The following is a 22,387-nucleotide window of genomic DNA, read 5'->3' on the forward strand; positions in this document are numbered from 1 at the left end:
GAAGCATAGGGTGTTGTGGAGGTTCACACCTTTACTGTCAACTGAATGAAGTTCTTAATTCAGTAGCAGATGAGTTGATATTCACAAATCACACAATACATGAAAAATGCATATTCTGTTTTACAAGTCTGTAATATGTGTTTCTAAGGGTGTGAGTTTTTAATTTTGCAGGGGCCAGATGGCAAGCCAGGTCTACCAGGATTTCCTGTAAGTATTAATTGCCCAGGATTTAAATGTATTTCCTAGGATTTTTAAATATTTTTCAATATAGTTTAATATTTTTTTAAATGTATATTGTATAAAATTTGCATGAAGTCTAATACATTTTTGTAGAGGATGCTGCAGGTCTTATGAAGTTAGCAACCAAGCTAGAAATTAATTCTGTCAGAAATTAAGTATATTCTGCTGGGCTCATCTCAGTGTCAGTTCTGTAGTTTAAATCTGGGTGTAATTAATGGAAAATTACTACCTAAGGGAAGCCTATGCCATACAGGAGAAACAAATGGAACAAATGGAATTCTAAATGTTATCTGTGTGTATATGTATGTAACTGTGTTATTCCTCAGGCATTTTTGTCAGCACTACGGAGTACAGGAAAGCCCTATAAGATGCTCCCTTTTTATTTTATCCTTCAGGAGATATTTATGATTTTTCATAACAACATACCAGGGCTACCATGTAAGCATTTCACAACCATAGTATCAAAAGGTGCCTTTTGCTGTGCTACTTACCTATTGCATTCATTGTCTGCCATACAAACATGTATAAGCATCTTCCTCAATGACTTAGACATGGGACTTGGAGGGATACCAAGTTTGCAGATGATACTAAACTGGAGGAGCTGTTGACTCCCTCCAAGGCAGAAAGAGCCTCCAGAGATACCTACATAAATCAGAGGGCTGAAGGATCACCAGCTGTGTGACATTCAACAAGGGAAAGGGGCAGATTCTGCGCCTGGGATGGTCACCCTGGCTGTGCATGTAGACCAGGGAATGAGATGCTGGGGAGCAGTGCCAGGGAAAAAGACGTGGAGGTCCTGCTTGGTGTCAAGGTGAATCTGAGCCAGCAGTGCCCTGGCAGCCAGGAGGGCCAACCACATCCTGGGGGGCATCAGGCACAGCATGGCCAGCTGGGCAAGGGAGGGGATTGTCCTGCTCTGCTCTGCATTTGGGCTACCTCACCTCAAGTCCTGGGGACAGTTTTGGGTGCCACTATATAGGACATTAACCTGTTAGAGAGTGTCCAAAGGAGGCCTGTGAAGATGGGGAAGGGCCTTGAAAGGAAGCTGTGTGAGGAGCAACTGAGGTCACTTGGTGTGTTCAGCCTGGAAGAAGAGGAGACAGAGGGGAGACTTCACTGCAGTCAACAACTTCCTTGTTGCAGGCAGCTGAAGGCAGATGTTGCTCCCTTCTCTGTGGTGACTGGTGACAGGACCTGAGAGAATGGCCTGAAGTTGTGCCAGGGTAGGTTTAGGTTGGATAGTAGGAAAAGGTTCTTCACCACAGATTTGTTGGGCACTGGAAGAGGCTCCATAGGGAAATGGTCACAGCACCAAGCCTGACAGAATTCAATGACTGTTTAGACAATGCTCTCAAGCACATGGTGTGACTCTTGGGGTGTCCTGGGCAGAGCCAAGAGCTGGACTTAGATGATCCTTGTAGGTCTATTCCAACCCAGAATACTCTGTTATTATTTGGCTTATGACTTCAGATAGTATTTTTCTAATCCATGTATTCATATTCTGTGTGATGTGATGGAATTACTTTTCCTTGTTATGATTGTTCAACCGTTCAGAGCATGCATATGGTCTCAGGATCCTTTGTCTATTGCCTGAGAACAATTAAGCAGAAAACTGGGAAAGCTGACAAAAGATGTTAACAAAATGCTGGCAAAATGCCCAAAATTCCACAGAAGGTTGCTTGCTGAGTCCTGAATATCGCAGACTGCAAAGAAAGGGGGAAAATAACTCCTTAGACATATATTTCATTTGAAAAAGAGCTGATAACATTTAGAAGGTGATATAATGAATTCTTGGTCTCTGTCCCTTATAGAATTTCTACAGACATGAAAATACCATTCTTGATCTCACATCATGTCTTTTATTTATCTCTTGACAAATGCAGAAATTATGTAGACTTGAATTTAGATCGTGGTGGATAAAAAGATTGCTTCTGAAAGTTATTGGAAGATTGTAAACTACAATTTGATCTGGTGGGAATGCTTTCCCCACAAAGCAGATAAAAAATAATCTTGTTTACAAATAGAAAAGCTCTATTTCATATACTCTTTCTTTTTTTTCTTTTTTTTTTCTTTTTTTTTCTTTTTTTTTTTAACTGTTAAAATATACCTTTAGAAATTCTGTTGAAAATCAGTCTGGCTGAATGATCATGGAGAGAGAGAGGATTGAGTACAGAAGAAATAGAGAATTTAGGTTGAATTTGCACTCTTATTAATGTTTGCATATTTCCCTTTGTGAATGTATGTATCATCTGCACTGTGATAAACATCAGGTATTTTTCATTTTGGTCTTTCTAAAAGGCTTTCCTTATGTGATATCTGGTTTAGGGAATCACGTTATTCAGAGAGCAATTTAGTCTTGTAAGAATTCTTAGATTGCAACCAGAGTGATTTAAGTTCAAGTTTGCCAGTAATTTAAAATTACATTTAGTAAGATAGCCTAGCTCCATATTGTTCACAAATATCACTGTGGATTTATGTACTTGTTTTTGCCTAGGGCCCTAGGGGTCCAAAGGGTGATACTGGTTTGCCTGGATCACGAGGACCTAAAGGACAACAGGTATGAAAAAATGCATAAGGGAAAGTATAGACTGAGATATGTGTTAGATGACAAGTACTTAGTGACATTAAAAGCTTAATGATTCTAATTTTTGTAGGAATTGGGATTTTAATAAGTTCATGGGAAAAATATACTAGGGGGAATGTGAAAATGTTAAATGACATCCCCTGATATAACCTTACCAAGAGCTAATCTTCCTGCACCAGTGTTGAAATTCATCAGTGCAGCATGCACTTATCAGGTTAAGTCTCTTTAAACATTAAACATGAAGTGAACTCTTCTTGCCAGCTGATTGTTGTGCTGACACCCTGGGATCCTATCCAAAAGCCCAAACAAAAAAAACGATCAATCTTTTCCTCCTCCTATGCCAGAGAGGGCTTTGCCTACAGAATGAAGACTGCAATTTTCAATTCCCAAAGAAAGTTTAAGACTTGAGGTTCTCTCTTCATAGGATTCTTTCTCTTGTTTCTTCACAAAAAGTGTTTATTTTATAGCACTGCTGAGAGATACTAAAGACTAACTCTGTTCTTCTGTAAATACTGCAGCTCTTCCATTTTTTTCCCCTTATCAACCTTCAGGAAGCAGGGGAGAGGAACATCTAATATATTGGGGATACCAAGAAAGAAAAACAAAACCACTTTCTGCTTATTCTAAGTGGCTGAGCTTACTTGCTCACAAGTAATAGGAAGACTTAGAAATGGTTAATTATGGTTTAAATGGGGTAGCAGATGAACAGCATTGTCAGTGCTCAAGAAGGAAAGCTCTCAGGCTGTGAATACCAGTCCCTGCTTATCATAAGATTTCCTGTGCTTATACAAAATGCATTAAATGATCAAGCTCAGCCTTAGAACTAGTTGGGTGATTTTTGGTTTAGGTTGTGGGGGTTTTTACTTTTGTTTTTTCGGTTGGTGCTTTTTTTTTTTTTTTATTTCTGGTGTCCATGCTGGCAAGAACCCAAAGCCTTGAAAGCACTTAATTTTGGACACACCAAGAACATAGTGATGTATCTGATAGTTTTTCTGAGCTGTGAACACCAGGCTATGCTCAAGAGTGACGAAGTTTGGGAGTCCCAGTGAAGATGTACAGACAGCTTTACTTAAAGGATCATGAAATTCCACCTCAGGGCCATAAACTCAGAAGATAAAGTCAGTGAAGCCAACCAAGTCTTAGGGAGACTCCAAAGTACCCAAAGTATCTTCAGGGAGGCTTCAAAGACTTACAACAGTTTAAGAACCTGTGCGAAGAACTGAGTTACAGCACCTGGAGTTCAATGAAAGGTCTGTAACCTGTATAAAGAGGGAAAATTTTGATCAGCAATGCAATTGCTAGCTTCAAGCCAGATTTCTTCCATGACATCTTGGGAGAGATGTTGAAGCAAGCTGCCTGAGGTAGGAAGTGGAAAGTTACAGCTGAATGATCCAGCCTGGGAACCATGTGCTTAGCCCTGAGAAGTGATCATTCGTGGTGGAGGAACAGGAATGCAGAGGGTCACAGTTTGAGTGCTGGGACTTGACCTTCACTAAAGTTAATGAGGTTGCATCATGCAAGGCACATAGAGAGAATGATTCATGCTTTCCTGATAGTAAAATCTGAACATTTACTGGTCTATCAAGATGGGACATTTCCAGCAGGGTTTACTGACCATTAAACTGATGGTATGCAAGAAGACACCAATAACCTGTTTGCCTTTGGCAGAGACCTTTTGTGAGCACTGCATGTTTCACATAGTTACTCAAAGGAAAGCAAATTAAGTCTTTTTAAAAAATAAGAACTAATTCTTCTCAGGGAGGTATTTTTAGTGTACTTTATTATGTTTTTAGAAAGATCATCTCTTTTCTTCCCCAGAATCAAGATTCACCCTATTCATACCGATATCACTTAATGTTTGATATCACAGCATGACTAATCTGTCATGCTTCAAACAAAAGTAATGCTGCCTTGACTTCGACTGATTCACTGGGAACTGCTTTGTAAACAGTAATTACTCTGATAATTGCAGGGTGAAAAGGGAGAACCGGGAGCTATCATTTCTGCTGATGGATCTTTAACTGAATTCTTAGGAAGAAAAGGGGAGAAGGTGAGCTAATACTGTGTTGTGTTCCTCCAGAATTATTTGGTGGCCATGTGACCAGCCACCTCTGCTAGACATTGCAGGAATTCACCTTGTCATTGCTCTCTCTGTGTTGGTCCTCAACAGGGTGAAGCTGGAGTGATGGGACCAGCAGGACCAATGGTAAGATGATTCCAAAGATGAATTGTTTTTTGTTTTTTAATTTTGCTTTGGCCTCACAAATATTAGTAAATGTAAAGGTAGTATGGTTTAGCTTTTCTTTCCTTCTGAGTAGGGATGATAAGGAGTATTTGTGTTTCAGGGCCATCAGTGTCCTTCAGAAAAGAATATTTGTTACATATGTGGTGCTGTAACTGCTGACTTGGTGCAGAGCTTAAATTCTGGTAGAACAAATGTATCTGTTCCTGTCTAAGCTGACAGTGAAATATCATCAGAGCCAGAAACTTACATGATTTATGACTCTGAGTGAACTGGGCTTGTTGAGCTCTGAAGATAAAAGACTGAGAGGAGCTCTAATTGCTCCCTGCTGTGGCCTGAAAGGGAATCATTAAAAAAAAACAGGTCCCTCTCAGAGGTGCACAGGAAAACAACAAGTAACAGAAATCACAAATTCCAGCTTGTGACATATATAGATATAAAGGCAAAAAATCACATTAAACATGATTAAACACAGAAATAGGTGCCCAGAGTGATGATGGATTCTGGAACAAGGTGTTGAGTGGCATGACCTAAGCTACAGGCCTAACATTCATGTTTGTCTTGTAAGCAAGGGGTTGTGCAAGAGAATCCCTCTCTTTCCACCTAAATTATTCTCTGTTTATATGATTTGCATTAAAACAACTAACTGCATCAGCTCAATTTCTGTCAATGCCAACAAACTGCAACTGCGTTGGATTCTGAGAAAGCTGAACACCAGGCAGTAGAGTAAGACCATGTACCAAAACCAGGATTTAGAAGCCTTCGTTCAAGGATTTGGTCTGATACTTTTGACTGGACACGGAAAGTTGTAAGAAAACACAATAAATTAGTTATAAAATAAGAACAGTTGCCCAGACTCAGCAATGTTAGGGTGCCAATTTCTTCTAGTCTAGTATTCCAAAAATCAAGGATGTCAGGGATGTTTCTTTGCTTCTGCTTTTGATGTAGCCTGGTCACTGTTGTGCCTTAGTGAATGTTGGTAGGGTGCTGACATTTCTGCACACCAAGGCGGGTAGGAGATTTTTACATCAGTTTCTGTAGCCTTCCAAAGGGGATAACTGGGTGTGCTGAGTAACTGCTATTTTAATTGCTGTGTATCAGAATACCCTGAGGAGTCTATCCTAGCTTACCAGAAAGGATGTTCCTCTCCTTCTCCGTGTATGACTGCAAGATGATCTACCCTTTCGACTTGACACAGAATAACTTTGAATGAAAGTGGACTTCAGAGATGATCTTGTGCCCACCACTGCCTGGAGCAGGTCTCTTTAACTCAGGAACTCGTCAAATGAAGTTTTCAACAGTGAAATGAAGTTTTTTTCTTAGGATAGAAATTCCACAACCTTTCTGGGCAGCACATTTGGAGTAAAAAAAAATTTGTTCTTATATTTATTTGGAATTCCTCATGTTCTGGCTAGTGTTCACTGCTACTAGCTGTGCATCCTCCATCCAGTGGACATATCCTTTTCCTCTCAGCCCCAAACTTTGTGTTTTACATCTCCTTTTATATGGCCACTTGTTGCTTCATACAGCTCAGCAAGCAGACAAGGAAGTTCTTGCCAGCCCTGCTGGGAATGGTTACACTTCAGGAAAGTTTGGCACATGGAGCCTGTCTCAAGGCTTTGCTCAGCCAGTTCCCTTCTGAGCACAGAATTCCCATTTGATCATTGCTGCTGAAGGGGTGATACAATTTGGGGTGGTCCATAGAAAAAATCAATCTGTAATTAGCATGAGGCCTGTGCACCCAAAATAGACAGACTTCGAGTGCTGCCCCAGAGACTCTGACAGGTAACTTGTTAAAGGTTTTAGTGCAATGGTTCTGTTCCACTTTGCTCCAAGAGAGTCCCTGGCCCAGGAACAACTTTGAGGTAGTGGGGCACTCTGATTGTTCCTCTCTGCTCTCAGAGCCATACACAGATTTCCAGAATTTAAAATCAAATCCCTAGTCATTGCTCTGCTCCTCTTTGAGACTTCAGCTGGACCCAAGGTAGGATCACAGGAGCTTGGAGCACAAGGAGCTACAGAGAAATAGTTTGGCAGATGAGAGCTAGGGGTAGTCAGGAGGGCAGTACCATTGTTAGAAAAAGCAGAAGCAACAGGTTGGATCCAAGCTCCTGCCACCAGAGAAATGAGAGTGTTTTACATGCTGGGTTATGCCATTCCCTGTGGGAGAAGGAAATGGCTGCTTCTCACTGAAGGAGAGCACTTAGTGAGAACCTCAGTGTCAGCCTGCCCAGATCTTCCGTGCTGCTGTAAAAGAAACTTTTGTGGGAAGCAAAACTCCTGTGGCTTCTACCCTTCCTTCTTTCACTTCTAGCTGTGGCTGCTGGCTTCTCTCAGGGAGCTGCTAACACCTGACAGGCTGGGCTGGCACTTAGGGAAAATAGTAAAGGTGGCCTCAGCTGAGTCGACTCTCACATTGGTAATGTTTGAAATCCCAGTTAAAGCATGGGATCAGACACTGCTCTTCATTTAAACTGAAAAAGAAGCCTGTTCCTAATTGTCCTCACTGATGATTAAAGCTCAGATTTACGTGATCTTTAAAGGCTCAGGTACCAGGGAGTGAAATAGGAAAATGCTTTTGGATTGCTTTTTTTTAACATTTTGGATTGCTTTTTCTTTTTCCCCCCCAAACCTCATTACTGGCTGTGGTATCATGGAAAGGTGAATTTTGAAATTTTGGAGCACAATATTGAAATCCACCAGCAATCTCTTGCCTGATTGAGACACAGGCATCAACTTTGATCATGTGGGTAGAAATTACCTTCAAACAGGAAATAAAATAGAAGAAAAGTCTTACCAGCTGCAAGTAGTTTCAACCGACATTAGTGAGCTTTAAATTCTGATTACAATGGTGACATTATAAATTAATATGTTCATATGGTAACTGCTTATGAATTTCAGGTCTAATCCAGTTTTCAGTTTCAGCAGCAGAAAAATTAATTAATCCATGAATTTCAGCTGGATGAAAAGAGAAATTATCTTCTTCATCAGATAAATTTTTCATTAATGTACATATCACTTTTCACTGAAAAGATATCATGTGAAGGGTTAAACACACCCACTGTCACATGTAAGTGGTATCTGTGTGAGATCTACAGACAGATTATTTAACAAGTAACGCAAGAAGGAGTATCTCAGCATTTCAGCAGACTAAAAAAAGGAACTGAAACCAGAAAGGCTGGCAAAATGTAAAGAGGTTGTCTAGACCCTTGTGGTTTCGGTGAGTTTCAGGAAGCTGACATCAGTTGAAAGTTTGTAGACCCTCAGATTTGCTGATTTTTATTGATCACTTGCAGGCTGCCTGGAAGCTGCATGCTTGCAAATGCCCCATCATAGGCCATCCATAGTCCTGGACCACCTTTCCCAGACAGCCTGCTTGTCCCCTCTTTTTGCAGTGGCTTTTATTACTTTGTGAAGCCTGGTGAGTCTGTCAAACCTGTCTAAAGAAGGAACAATTCTGTTTCAGCTATCAGCCCCACCAATCCTCAAACCCAGGCTGGTGAGAGGCAAGAAGAAGCCTGGCACTGTGTGATTTTTTAGGCCAATCCACAGATATTTCCTCACAGAGCCTGATTCAAAAATAATTAGGAATAAAAAAGGAAAGAAAAAGAAGATGAACAAAACATACATCTCTAACTTTCTTTTCTTTTCCTGACTGATGTGTTTAATTTTTCTTTAACACATGGTGAGTCAGTTTAGAACTGCATGCCCTACAAGGGTCTGGGAATTCAGACTTCATTTCAGATAGGTGGTCTTCTCCAAACCAGAGCTGTTACATGCAGTCCTCAGCTTCTGAGATCACACAGCAGAGCCAGCAGAGACAATGTTCTGTGCAATCACAGGCAATCACAGACTGTTTTTTAATGTAAATATAAAACTATGTTTCTTATTATAAGTAATCAAATATAAACCCTTTTTTTTTTTGTTCAGGGACCAATAGGACCTACTGGACCCAAAGGAGAACTTGGCTTCCCAGGACGCCCAGTATGTATTACGCTCTCAAGTGGGATAAAGTGGGAAAGCTTGCTTCTGACAAGATATATGACATTTGTATCTGATAAATAATTATTATTATTTATAATAATAAATTATTTCTACTTGTTTCAGGGCCGTCCAGGACTGAATGGACTGAGAGGTGTGAAAGGTGATCGAGGCGAAGCCTTTAACGTAAGGTTTTTTTGTATTTCAATTAGCTGAAAAATAAAATCTGTTAAAATATGAAGTCTGATTTATATTGATCCCTTTCAAATGATGATGGGACTAAACACCTGAAATGTTCTAGAAATAATTGTGTTTGCTACTTTTCCTCTCAAGCAGCAGTCATAGAAAGGTCAGCTTCTGGGACTGTCTGGGCAGTTCTTGCAGATGCCCATAGTTGTGTCAGCTCCCAGGTGTAACAGTTATGTGTGTCACTCACTGCTACCAGAGCAGCTTCAAGTTGCCAAAGATTTAAAATTCCAGGGTTTTTTTATGTGCCAAGGACTTCCTGATCCAGACCACCAGTGTGACCTCTCATGATGTGAAGATATTCCCACAGGCTCTGACCTTTCTAGCCCAGGTACAAACAGCACTTGAGCACATCACAGGGAAGTGGTATCTACCTTACTAACAAGGAGATACTCACTAATACCTGCTACCTGCTACAGTACCTGTGTGCTAGTATCCAAAACAATGACCTCTGCACAGGTGACAGCATATTCACGCTCACCTACAGCCTGTAATTGTGGAATGACAAGTGATGGAGCAAGCTCCTGCTGCTGCAAGTCTGTTCTCATTAAAAGATTTCAGACAAGTTGTCTCATGACAAACATTGAAACTGGGCCACACAAGAGCCAGCCCTACCGAGCATAGTCAGCAAGCTTCACAATAGCAGAGTCATTTGTGTGGTTGTTCTGATGCCATGCCACAATCTGTGCTGGGAAGATTGGTACCCATGCCACAGCAGCAGCTAATGCTATTTCATCTGCATCAGAGATAATGATGAAAAAAAATGACAAGGGTATATTACTGTGCTAGCATCAAGTCAGTACCTCTGTATTTCTTGAGAGCAATTTTTATTAATGGGTTCTCTTGTAAAAAGCCTCTGGTTTTAGTCTGTTCAAAAGAAAAAAACGATGGCACACAAACTGCAAGACACAAGTGCCTTGTCCATCTAGACAATAAATATAAGTGAGATGAAACTGCTTTATGTGAGTAGCAGAGAGACTGAGAATTGGTAAGTATCTTTGCAGAATTGTTTTGGTATTTAGGTGTCTCCACAGTAAAAAAGATCAGGTACTGAATGTGGCTTACACCTCTAGAAGAAGGTATAAATAGAAATATATTTCCTAGAAAGTGAAAACAGACAAATCAGACAAATTCTGTTTGGAAGAAAATGACAGGAAAAATTACTACCCACTGAGAGAAAATAGAAGAGAAGATTTTTCTTTTCTCCATATCTTCAAAAAATATTAAAGTTCCTTTTCTGGATTGAGTGCCTTAACCACACAAAAGTTATTGTAGCAAGCATAACTAGATGAAGTTCATCAGGCTGACAGGTTAAAGCAAACAAGCAAACAAAGGAGGCTGCATGTTCTAGTGGTCCTTCCTGGAGTGCTCAGGGATGATAAAATCTAATGGATCTCTAATTATTGATGAGATGACATATGTCACCATACAGAAAGTTGAATTGATGTGGACTGAAAGGTGAGCACAGCTTTGTGCCAAGTTTTCGAATTAAACAGTTAAGAGCTGACATACATGTTTTGTAAAAGGCAGTCGCCCTCAGTCTAGCAGGGCTCCTCAGGGTTGCTAATTAACATGTATGTATCTGACTGGCACTTGAAAAATTATGACTCTCAGCAGTCTTGAGAGATCTAAATCAGTGAGAGATTCTAGATCAGAATACCTAATTTTCCTTGGATGAGAGATACACTCTTTAATTTGTTTCAATATGCAGTGCTCTAGGTGTTCCAGTTTGCAGTTGGGGTTTATTTTTTCTCTGATATCTTCCTTCTCCCACTTTCTCTTACCAGGGCCTTCCTGGCTTGCCTGGGCCCCCTGGGCCCCCTGGACCCCCAGGACGAATTCTTTATATCAAAGGAGTAAGTGCCACTGGGCGTCGGGGACTGGTTTGCAGCACCAATGTGCTGCTCTGGAAGCAGTCTGCAAAAGGAAATACTCAAACTGGTCTCAGTCTACACAGCTCACTACACTACACACCTTGCTTGTGTGCAGAGAAAAAAGATCTCCTAACCAAAGCCACTCTCATGGAAGAGTTTTGCCCCCGTGGCCCCACAGAGAGAACCATGGTGACAGAGGGGGCAGCCAGCTGGGCTTTCTTCTAGGGAGGTGGGGGTTTTGTTCCAGGCTTAGCCTCATCATGACTCTTAGGTTGATGTGGTGTGTTACATGCTGTATCATACCTATGCTCACTAAAGTAATTTCCCTCCTGTTTTCAATAGACAGTTTTCCCAGTCCCTCCCAGGCCTCATTGCAAAATGCCAGTAAGTGACACATGCAGAATCTGCTCTTAGCAGGATGCATGGCCATGACAGAACATAACCAAAGCAGCTGTACACCTAAACACCATAACCTTGCAGCTTTTCTCCCCCTGCCTTCTGCTTTGCACCAGGGATGTGTTTTACTTATTCTTCAGGATAACAGATTTTCAAGTGTTTAGCCATTTATGAAAACTTAGCCATGGATAAAATATGTAACAGAACTAGAAACACTAGACTCTTTTGCTTAAAATACTTTGATTACTTGTTTTTTTTCTAATACTTTAAATGCCTTTTAAAGCTTGTGTTTCCATAGTTTAGGAGTTGCTTTGGGGACCTGAATGTGTATGCACACAGGTACACGTATTTTTTAGATATATGTATAAATACAGTCCCTGTGTTGTTATGTCTTTAGCTGTTTTTTAATTTCCCTGTCCAAAATAAGATTTGTTATGTGTTTCATTGTGGCATGAAAGATGCATCAGAAAAGAAAGATCATGTTCTTTATTTGACCCTCAAATGCACTCTGTCCACACAGAATTGCAGCAGGTGAAGACCTGCTCCTCCTTTTCAAAGAGTATGACAAGGCTTTCATCACCTTCAAAGAACCTGCAGTTTCACACATAGTATGAAAATAAAGGAGGTGGATTTCATATTTTCAGAATGTCCTAGTGCAATTTTTCTTTAATCAATTACAGAAATTGCATCCTAGAATGACTGGTGAAGATGGTTCAGTCCTGGAAGTATTTTCCCTAGGGCAATATCCTATTGTTGAGCTGTGGGGTATGTACTTGGGAAGGATTCTCTTTGGGAGCCACAGTCCACCCCTGAATAGTGTAGGGTTATACTTTTCTGTCAAACAGCTGTAAAAGCTCCAAGTAATACTGTGCCCTTCCCTCCAATTTGCATCCCAGTTCTTTTTCACTGATTTTAGAGAAACAGCTCTTGACTTCCTCTATGCTAAATGTACTGATACTCATCATCACCCTAACCTTACTGCTGAAAAAAGTTGTATCCCAACTTGTGATCTTTTTAGGAATTAGTGATAAATAGCCATTGCTCTATGGTAATTTTCCATTTCTACAGTTTTGGCCTACCACCTCCACACATCATTTTTTTACCTCTTTGAGTTTCTCCCTTTAATCTTCTCACTCCCATTGTATAGCATTGTAGTACATGGATAACACATGTCCATAATCACACACATGTTGGTCAGCCTCACTTCTGAAACCTGACTGGATGAGGCCCTGGACAACCTGCTGTAGTCAGTCCTCCTTTGGGCTAGACAACCTCCAGAGATGCCTTCCAGCCTCCACTCTCCTCTGATTCTCTGTGGAATGAGTCAAACAAAACAAGACTATTTCTCTGAATTTCAGGTAATAATAGCCACTTTTCCAGAAGGTTACAATCAGCGAAAAACAGCACTAACTTTAACGTGCACAAGTAATAGAAACATGTTCTTGCAAACATCTCTTCATGTGCTGGATAGATCTGTCCCACATTTGTGAATAATCTCCTAAACCTATCCAAGTTTATAGATAAGAAGTCTGCTGTCCATGCCTACATTAATGAGTGTCACTAAAGAACTACAGACTGAACCCCACCAGGTTTTCTTCATGGGGACTGAACTTCTGAAGGTAATGGAGCCAATCCATGTGAGTAAGACTCCTATGGGCTGATACTACAGGATTAGCCAGATGCAGCAGCTTCCATTTTTTCATACAGTCGCTTGGTTTCCGATAAATAGTGCTAGAAAGTACCAAGATTTCCAAGCACTGTGCCACATTTCAGTTCCTGCATTGTCCCTGGTTTGAAGCCAGGCACAGAGGTAGGTAGCATGCCCACTGTTACAGGCAGCTGGTGACAGAAGAGGAGAGACTGGAATAGCTTCTGTCTCCCCACTGTGGTTTCAATGCATCTGGAGCACAGGTTAACATCAAACATAACATAGCCGTGGTCTGATGAAGAGAATTATAAACACAAGCTGTTCTCTCACAGTCAAAAATCAAATCCTGCTTCCAAACAGAGTATTGTAAATTTAGAATTGTTCTTGGAAAATGATTTTTCTGATGCTTCTCTGGCACAACCGAGAGTAGAATTTGCTGATGCCTCCAAAATGCATGATGTTACCCTTTTGCTGAAAGCATGTTGCATGTCAAAGAGAGCATAATCCTCATAAAAACTTGATCAGCTAATACTCAGACCCTGTCAAACTGGAGATCATCTCAGAGTGTTGTTATAATATTTACTAGCATGCAAACTTGCCAGGCTTTCCAGTCACACAAAGTAATGCATTTCCATTGATTAATATGTATGGATGATTTTTAATAGATTTCTTTGATTTCTTTGTCTGAAGGTGAACCTTCCCTCTCCTGGAAATCAAGAAGTTCTCAATGACCATGGTGGGTAATCCTTTCCTTGTACCTTGGTTTAATAATAAGTTCTCTTTTTTTTTTTTTTTTTTTTTTGGGGGGGTGGTGTTGGTTTTGGTTGTTTTGGGTTTTGGGTTTTTTGGGGGGTTGGTTTTTGTTTTGGTTGGGTTTTTAAACTTAAGAGCTCTTTGCTTTTTCTTGATTATTGTATAACGGGAAGGAAGGGAAGGGACAGGGTAAGGGAATGGAAGGGAAGGGAAGGGAAGGGAAGGGAATGGAAGGGGAATGAAGGGAACGGGAAGGAAGGTACAACGTTGTACTGTTCCTTGAAGGTGTTCCTTTCCTTTCCTGTTCTGTTCCTGTCCTTTCCTTCCTTCCTTTCCTTTCCTTCCTTTCCTTTTCCTTCCCTTTCCCTTTCCTTCCCTTCCTTTCTCCTTCCTTTCCTTTCCTTTACCTTTCCCTTTCCTTTCCTTTCCCTTTCCTTTCCTTCCTACCTTTCCTTTCCCTTTCTCCTTTTCCTTTCCTTTCCTTTCCTTTCCTTTCCCTTGTCCTTTCCCCTGTCCTTGTTCCCCTTCGGCTCGCCTTTCTTCTGCCGTCTCGCTCCACCGCTTGCATTCCACCAACCGGGAAAATTGCCCCGTGTCTGTGCTCCCGCTGCCTCCTCCTGTCACATCTGTGTGTTCGCACAAAGGGATGTGCATCGCCAAGATCTTTTTGTTTGGACAATGCGTACTTGTCTTTGAACCCATTTGTGTGTTGCTAAGAAGCACAGTCAGGCAGCCATTCATGGTCCTGAAGTAGAGAGAGGCACGAATCGGGACAGGAACCATGTGCCCCACCTTTGTTGAAAAGTCTGCTCCCACTTTCTCTGGTTTGGTTGTCACTACTGCTACAGTCCTGGTGCTGTTTTCAAGTTCTTCTTATGAGATTTGTGATGCTATTTTATGGCAGGTGCTAAAGCAAACAGAGATTCCCTGTGGGCTGCACAGTTCAGCACACTTAAAAGGAGAAGGGAGACAGAGGTGCTCCTGGCCACACCAGGTTGCTATAATCTAATATGGTCATTGACATCCTGTGCTGAGGAATATGGTGTGTAACTTGAAAAGCATTCAGCAAGATGCTTGGATCCTTCTCTCTGTCACCTTACCTGATCCGAGATTTTATACCAGGGTTCACTGATGAACTGACACACACAGAACAGCAAAGGTCAGAATGTTATCCAAACTATCTATCTCTGAAAAGACAGACGCACACATTTGTGAGCATTAGGAATGTGTTAAGTGTAAGAATGATATCAAATAGTAAGTGGCTGGTCACAGATTTCTGACATTTTAGGAGGACATCATGGGCAGTCCCTGAGATATCTTTTTGTGGTCTTCTTTCTGAGCCCAGTTTTGCTAACATCCAGTGCCTACATTTCAGTGGTGACACACCTGTGCGTTTCTAGTTCAAGGCAGTCAGTTTGTTGCTGACAGTCCCACTTCTAACAGGAGGTGGAAATAGATTATTTCCATTTCAACAACCAATTTTTTAATATTTTCTGATTTATTTGTGAAAATTATGAAGCGTCTGTGTGCACTGAAAATTACAATTCACTAGTGGTTGAGCACCATAACAATAGTCCTGCACCCAAGCATTGTGCTTTCTGTAACAAAAAGTGGATACAACATTGTTAATTCCTACAATTCAAAAGAGTTACGAAACAAGCATCTTGTCATATGAAAAGATTGTACCATTACAAAGCAAAATTTCCTTTTCTGGTACACCTTGTTTTTGAAATCTCATATACGGAGACATAGGCCTTAAGGATCAAATAGACGAGAATCTTTGAAATAGACATGGGCAATATATTGACGTAGTGTTTGCTATAAACTAGCAAAAAACCATCTTTTAGTGATTTTTCCTTGCCTTTAAATAGCTTGAAAATAACCAAATTCTCCTCCCTATAATAACCTAGTATTGCATAGCCCCTCACTAGCTGTACCATGCAGATATTTCTCTGTCGTTGTGTCCACACAAGACATAATTCTGCTGACTGATATGCACATGTTTTGGTTATTTTTGAAGACGGCACCTGTTTTGTTGTGCTAAAATCAATTTTCCCCCTGTTCATTGTCCCTCCTTATTTTTATTCTGATCCAATATCTTAAAATAACGCATTAGTGATATTTCCAGTCCATCAATAAACTTGGTCAACGAAGAAGCAGCATAACTTTTCTTAAATAGGAAATTAAGAAAATTTTCCTCCTTCAGATTGGCTGGCTTATATATCTGCCATGAACATATCTGTTCACCTTCCAGGTTTCGTGCCAGGAATGGCAAATTATACAAAAAAAATCTACGAATATTTTCCTGCCTATATATGATGAATGATTTAGGTGTTTCATAAGGACAAAGAATTATGAGATTATTGTATAACGGGAAGGGAAGGGAAGGGAAGGGAAGGGAGGGAAGGGAAGGGAAGGGAAGGGAAGGAAGGGAAGGGAAGGGAAGGGAAGGAAGGGAAGGAAGGGAAGGGAAGGGAAGGGAAGGGAAGGGAAGGGAAGGGAAGGGAAGGGAAGGGAAGGGAAGGGAAGGGAGGGAAGGGAAGGGAAGGGAAGGGAAGGGAAGGGAGGGAAGGGAAGGGAAGGGAAGGGAAGGGAAGGGAAGGAAGGGAAGGGAAGGGACGGGAAGGGAAGGAAGGGAAGGGAAGGGAAGGGAAGGGAAGGGAAGGGAAGGGAAGGGAAGGGAAGGGAAGGGAAGGGAAGGGAAATTCAAGAACTGTTTCTGCATCTGCTCCAGTGAAATTCACAAAAGGGAAAATGGAACCAGGTCTGCTCAGAGGATCTTAGGCTGGGTGGTTAGGAAAAGGGGAGTAAAAGATTTTTGTGGGAGAGATTGTCTTGAACATGTTGGGGTTGCTAAGAGAGCACAGTCAGGCAGCCATTCAATGGTCCTGAGTGAGAGAGGCATCGAGGGACAGGAACCATGTGCCCCACCTTTGTTGAAAAGTCTGCTCCCACTTTCTGTGGTTTGGTTGTCACTGCTACAGTCTGTGCTGTTTTCAAGTTCTTATGGATTTGTGATGCTATTTATGGCAGGTGCTAAAGCAAACAGAGATTCCTGGGGGCTGCACAGTTCAGCACACTTAAAAGGAGAGAAGGGAGACAGAGGTGCTCCTGGACCACCAGGTATGCTAAATCTAATATGTCATTGACATCCTGTGGAGGAATATGTGTGTAACTTGAAAAGCAATTCAGCAAGATGCTTGGATACTTATCTCTGTAGCCTTACCTGATCCGAGATTTATACCAGGGTTCACTGATGAACTGACACACAGAACAGCAAAGGTCAGAATGTTATCCAAACTATCTTCTGAAAAGACAGACTGCACATTTGTGAGCATTAGGAATGTGTTAAGTGTAAGAATAGATATCAAATATAAGTGGCTGGTCACAGATTTCTGACATTTTAGGAGGACATCATGGGCAGTCCCTGAGATATCTTTTTGTGTCAGTCTTTCTGAGCCAGTTGTGCTAACATCCAGTGCCTTACATTTCAGGGTGACACACCTGTGCGTTCTGAGTTCAAGGCAGTCAGTTGTTGCTGACAGTCCCACTTCTAACAGGAGGTGGAAATAGATTATTTCCATTTCAACCAATTTTTTAATATTTTCTGATTTATTTGTGAAAATTATGAAGCGTCTGTGTGCACTGAAAATTACAATTCACTAGTGGTTGGAGCACCATAACAATAGTTCCTCACCCAAAGATTTGCTTTCTGTAACAAAAAGTGGATACACATTGTTAATTCCTACAAATTCAAAAAGAGTTACAGAAACAAGCATCTGTTTGAAAAGATTGTAATTACAAGCATTTCATTTTCTGTACACCTTTTTGAAATCTCATATACTGAGATAAGGCTTTGATCAATGACAGAAATAATTTGAAATAGAAATGCAATATATTGAAGTAGTGTTGCTATACCATATTTATAGTGATTTTCCTTTAATGCATTGAAAATAACCAAATTCTCCTCATATAATAACTGTATTAGCCCCTCACTAGATGTACATGGATATTTCTGTCTTTGTTCCAAAGACATAATTCTGCTGACTGAAGACAATGTTTTGGTTATTTTGAAGACGGCACCTGTTTGTTGTGATAAAATCAATTTTCCTGTCTTGTCCCCCTTAATTTTTATTCTGATCCAATATCTTAAAATAAGCAGTTAGTGATTTCCAGTCATCAATAAACTTGTCAAAAGAAGAAGTAAACTTTCCTAAATAGAAAATAAGAAAATTTTCTCTTCAGTGCTGGCTTATCTGCCATGAACATATCTGTTCCTTTCCAGGTTCTGCATGGAATGCAAATTATCTTAGGAATATTTTCTTGCCTATATATGATGATTTAGGTGTTTCATAAGGACAAGATTATGAGAGGATTGTTCTTAATATTTTGCTGTTAAACTGCAGCTAGTAAAGGATGGTGAAAATAACACAACAGTTCTGGTCAAACTGAAAACTCAATTCACTTTTCTCCTAAAATAACAGAGATTCATCCACATGATCCAATAGATCAACTGGCTCCAATGTTTTCTTCAACATTATGTTAAAGCATGCTAACTAAGACCAATTCTGTTGCTCCTTTAAAAAACATTCCTATCTGGTTTTTTCTAAATGATGTAGTTGCTAAAATATTCTTTCATACAAAGCAGTTCTCTAGTTCTCTCAGGTGTCCACGTAACCACTGACAGGGAAAATGTATAAGTCAGTAGTTGCATAAATGAAGTACAGGAAATTTTTCAAATCCTTTTCTGAGGGGAAGGTGGCTGAAGCTCTTTCCACTACATTTGTTGAGTTCCAGGAACCAGGAAAGCTTTTTGAACTCTGGTATTTGTCCATGCAGGGGATTTATTTTTGCTTCTCGCTAAATGTCACCTCTCCAACTTTATAAACAGGGTCTATTAATTGATAACATCCAAAAATATGAAGCCAACACAAAAAGTGTGAGAACAAACTCAACAGATATGGGCTTTATTCAGACCTAGACTACTTGCTGGTCATCCTAGAAAGACCTCAGATGGTGCTCAATGTAGAGATTAGTGCTAAGCAAAATCTGAGAAGGACACCTGCCATTCCATTCCACCAGTCCATTCCCTTCCCCTCAAGGATCAAGCAGATCACTGCAAGCTGTTATTGGTAAGGTTGGAATAAAATCCAAACAGGTGCCATACTGAGAACATTTTCTGCCCCATAATGACTGCTTGATTTAATTTTATCTGAGGGGGCACACTGGGAAATGAGCCCTATGGCTGGCAGAGGGTTGGGCCCAAAGATCTCAGAAATTAATCACAACAAGTTTGAAGGGAATGCATTGAACTGTTACAGGAAACTGCAAAATAGGGTTTTTTTTACCAAATGTGTACCAAATGTATTTAAATGTAATACTTAAAGGCTTTTTGAACCTTTTGTGCTGGCTTGACAGCTTTGGCTGACCAACACTGGCAGACAACACGAGTGTTATAACCATTGAATCTGATACTGGTTTCCATTGCAGAAAAATGTCAAGGAAGAGCTATTGTACAATTGTTGCAGCACAGCAGCAACTTTATCTCTTTGTCTTGTCAGCTCTGGTACTGTCTCTGCAGGAAAGATCACACATCTACTGATGGATCACCCCACTACCTGCAAAACATGAAAAACTTCTCTCTTACCTTGGCTTGCATCAAAGGGGTTAACATGGATACTTCTCTTTCACTCCTTTTCCCAGCTGCTGTGTTTTCAGAAAATTGGGAAATTTTTGTATTTGAACCTTCTTTGCTTCTAATTTTTCTGAAATCCCCACCAGATTCAGGAGTTTTTAAGGTGGAAGAGTGACAGACAAGGCACAGCAAGATAAGCTGTACAAGTCTTGCCTTGTTAGGGAACCAGACTAAAAATATGTTTGATATAAAGGTTAATGCCATTATTGTAAATAGTTTTCCTTTAAACTCATAAACCATTGATACCAAAAGCAGGGCTTTTAAAAGGAAAATTACAGATAATTATTGTACTTTATTGTATTTTCTTCATTTTTCAGGTCCACCTCTGCCTCCATCATATTTCAGCCACTTTATTAATAGCATAAAGGTAATTATATCCCATTTGTGCTTGAGTTCTGTTAAGCTTTTTTTAAAGTGTACTTTACTATAGATTAAGCACAAACCAATGCAACATGGTGAAATATACAAATATAAGGGCATCAGCAATTGCAAATTATATTCATTTCTTAAACTCTAGCTACATAGGCAAGTGTATTACAACTATAGAGATAGCAGCTGTCAGAGGTCTATAAAGATTACTTTTGAAAGAAACTTTATTCCTGAGGCTTTTTACCTTCCCAGTGGTATTAAAGTGAGTCATAATTCACTGTTACCTAACATATCTGCCTTAAATGAACGCTTTTGTTTCCATGCCAGCTCAGGTAAAAGACATCCATTACCTAAAGGGCTTCTAGAACACTGGGTGAGGTGAAAGAAGGGAGGAAATCACTTCCATGTCATGTTATTTATCTTTTAAGCACACTGGAAAAAATGAAATTATGGAAACTACTTTTTTCCTGGAAGCTCTTACAGCAAAGTCTACCCATACCTTGATTTGTCTAGCCTCTCTCTGTTCCATTATTATCTTGAAGCTTCAAGTGACAAAAATTAATAAAAATGTGATATTATTTTAAATGTGTTTAGGTGAATAGGACTCTATCAGTAGAAGAACTGAAAAAATGTGAATCAAATTATCATTTAATGATGCTACCAAAAGTGTTGTGCTGACAGTCTCTTGGAAGGACTCTTAATGCTGCCTGGTTTTAGGGTTTTATTTCTGCTTGGCTGAGTACACCCAAGTTATTCCTATGGCAGAAAGTGTCCCATGTATGTGGCAAAGCTGATAGGGTTTCTTTGACCTTACAGTGTAATGTCTGTAGCTTTACAGATTTAGCTGCCAAGAACTCATTTTTCATCTAGTCCTTCCACTCCCCAAAACGGCCTGGAATAAAGAAACCTTTTGAGTTGTGTTTACTGGGAATCTACACACACCTAAAGTCAGAGGAGGAGCTATGCACAGCCATATCCTCTGGCTGTCTGCAGATACCTGCCATTCTTGCTTTGCCCTTTGCCTCTTCTATCCCCAGGTTTATTTCTCAGAAGCCCCAAAAAATTCAACCAAAAAAAAATATTTGAAGGGGAAGAAAAGCAGACAAACAGAATAAAATAATGTGAGGAGGAATGTATAAATGCTGTGGTTCATCTTGCACAGATACATAATAATGTAGTAATTAATGCTTTTTACCTATTGCTCTGTTTCCCAAACTAACTGATAATCATCCATGCAGAACAGGAGACATACTGTTTCAGGTGTCTGCAATTTTGTGTGGTGTCTCTTCTGTTATCCTGGTACACACTCCCACCAGGCTCTGCTCACTTTGTCAAATACTTTCAAATAGCTGTCCATTCGATGTCAATCTTGCTTTGGTTTGTCCTTGGTGATGGAGGAAAGCACAAAGCCAGGCTTTTATGCCTCCTCCAGCTCTCTCTTCGCCTCCAGCTACAGCACTGAACAAGGTTTTGCTGGGCAGAATAGCAGGAAACAGCAACAGAGGCATTTTCTCTGCCTCCACCAAACCCCACCTCCCCTAGCCCTTGCCCTGAGTGAGCCTTGCAGCCTCAATAGAGAAAGCATTCCTTTTCATCCCCTATCACAGAAGAAGAAAAGTGATGTTAAAAACATTTCAAGTGCTTTCCTTTACCAAACTCAGAGATTTCAGGTAAATTTAAAAGTCCAGTGCATTGTGTTCTGGTCTCACTTCAGCTCAACATTTTAAAATACATTTTCTTCCAAGGGTGAAAAAGGAGACAATGGAGTCACTGGTGTAAAAGGAGAAAAAGGAGAACCAAATGGAGGGTTTTTTCTGACAGGACCTCCTGGACCACCGGGAAGACCAGGATTAATTGTAAGTCATGCAAGTTGTAGAATGAGAATATTTGTGACTACCTATTTAGAATTAATTTAGAAGGCACTAAAGAGAGACAAACATCAGGATTGCCAGGAACTATGTAAAAACTTACATGCTAAGCATTAGGTGAATAGGAGAAAATGGCATTAAGTGCAAACACAAACACTTCACTGTTGTGCATAGAATTGCTTTGCTATCAAATATTGACATAATGTTGTGCTCAGCTGTCTCATATAGCTACACCAGTATGTAGATCATGCTATTTACAGCATTACAAATCAAAGCAGCATGTATAATTTCTGATACTACTACTTATGACCCCATAATAACAAAATAAGCCATATAAAGTTAGTCAGAGGCTGACTTCAAAATTACTGGCTATCTAAATAATTAATCCTAATTTCCTAATAATCCAAAAACACGACTGAAAAGACCAGTGTGTAGCCATTTGGATCATTTCTATAAAATTCAACCACTGCCTACTGTCGACCCTTTAAGTT

The 22,387-nt window shown here is 40.3% G+C and overlaps 1 protein-coding gene across 5 annotated transcripts in view; it reads left to right on the forward strand.

Annotated features, from left to right (window-relative positions):
- Positions 1-22,387, forward strand: part of COL15A1 (collagen type XV alpha 1 chain) — a 120,223-nt gene that overhangs the window by 86,951 nt on the left and 10,885 nt on the right. For all 5 annotated transcript variants that reach the window (XM_030234466.2, XM_018918262.3, XM_030234463.2 and 2 more), the window contains 12 exons: positions 172-207; positions 2,735-2,797; positions 4,797-4,874; positions 4,995-5,030; positions 8,997-9,050; positions 9,174-9,233; positions 11,081-11,149; positions 11,510-11,551; positions 13,902-13,947; positions 16,998-17,087; positions 19,977-20,026; positions 21,774-21,884. In XM_030234466.2, coding sequence (XP_030090326.2) covers positions 172-207; positions 2,735-2,797; positions 4,797-4,874; positions 4,995-5,030; positions 8,997-9,050; positions 9,174-9,233; positions 11,081-11,149; positions 11,510-11,551; positions 13,902-13,947; positions 16,998-17,087; positions 19,977-20,026; positions 21,774-21,884 — 735 coding nt within the window. The remainder of the gene's footprint in view (positions 1-171; positions 208-2,734; positions 2,798-4,796; positions 4,875-4,994; positions 5,031-8,996; positions 9,051-9,173; positions 9,234-11,080; positions 11,150-11,509; positions 11,552-13,901; positions 13,948-16,997; positions 17,088-19,976; positions 20,027-21,773; positions 21,885-22,387) is intronic.

The sequence above is a fragment of the Serinus canaria genome, chromosome 2, assembly GCF_022539315.1.
Source record: "Serinus canaria isolate serCan28SL12 chromosome 2, serCan2020, whole genome shotgun sequence".
Classification (NCBI taxonomy): Eukaryota; Metazoa; Chordata; class Aves; order Passeriformes; family Fringillidae; genus Serinus; species Serinus canaria.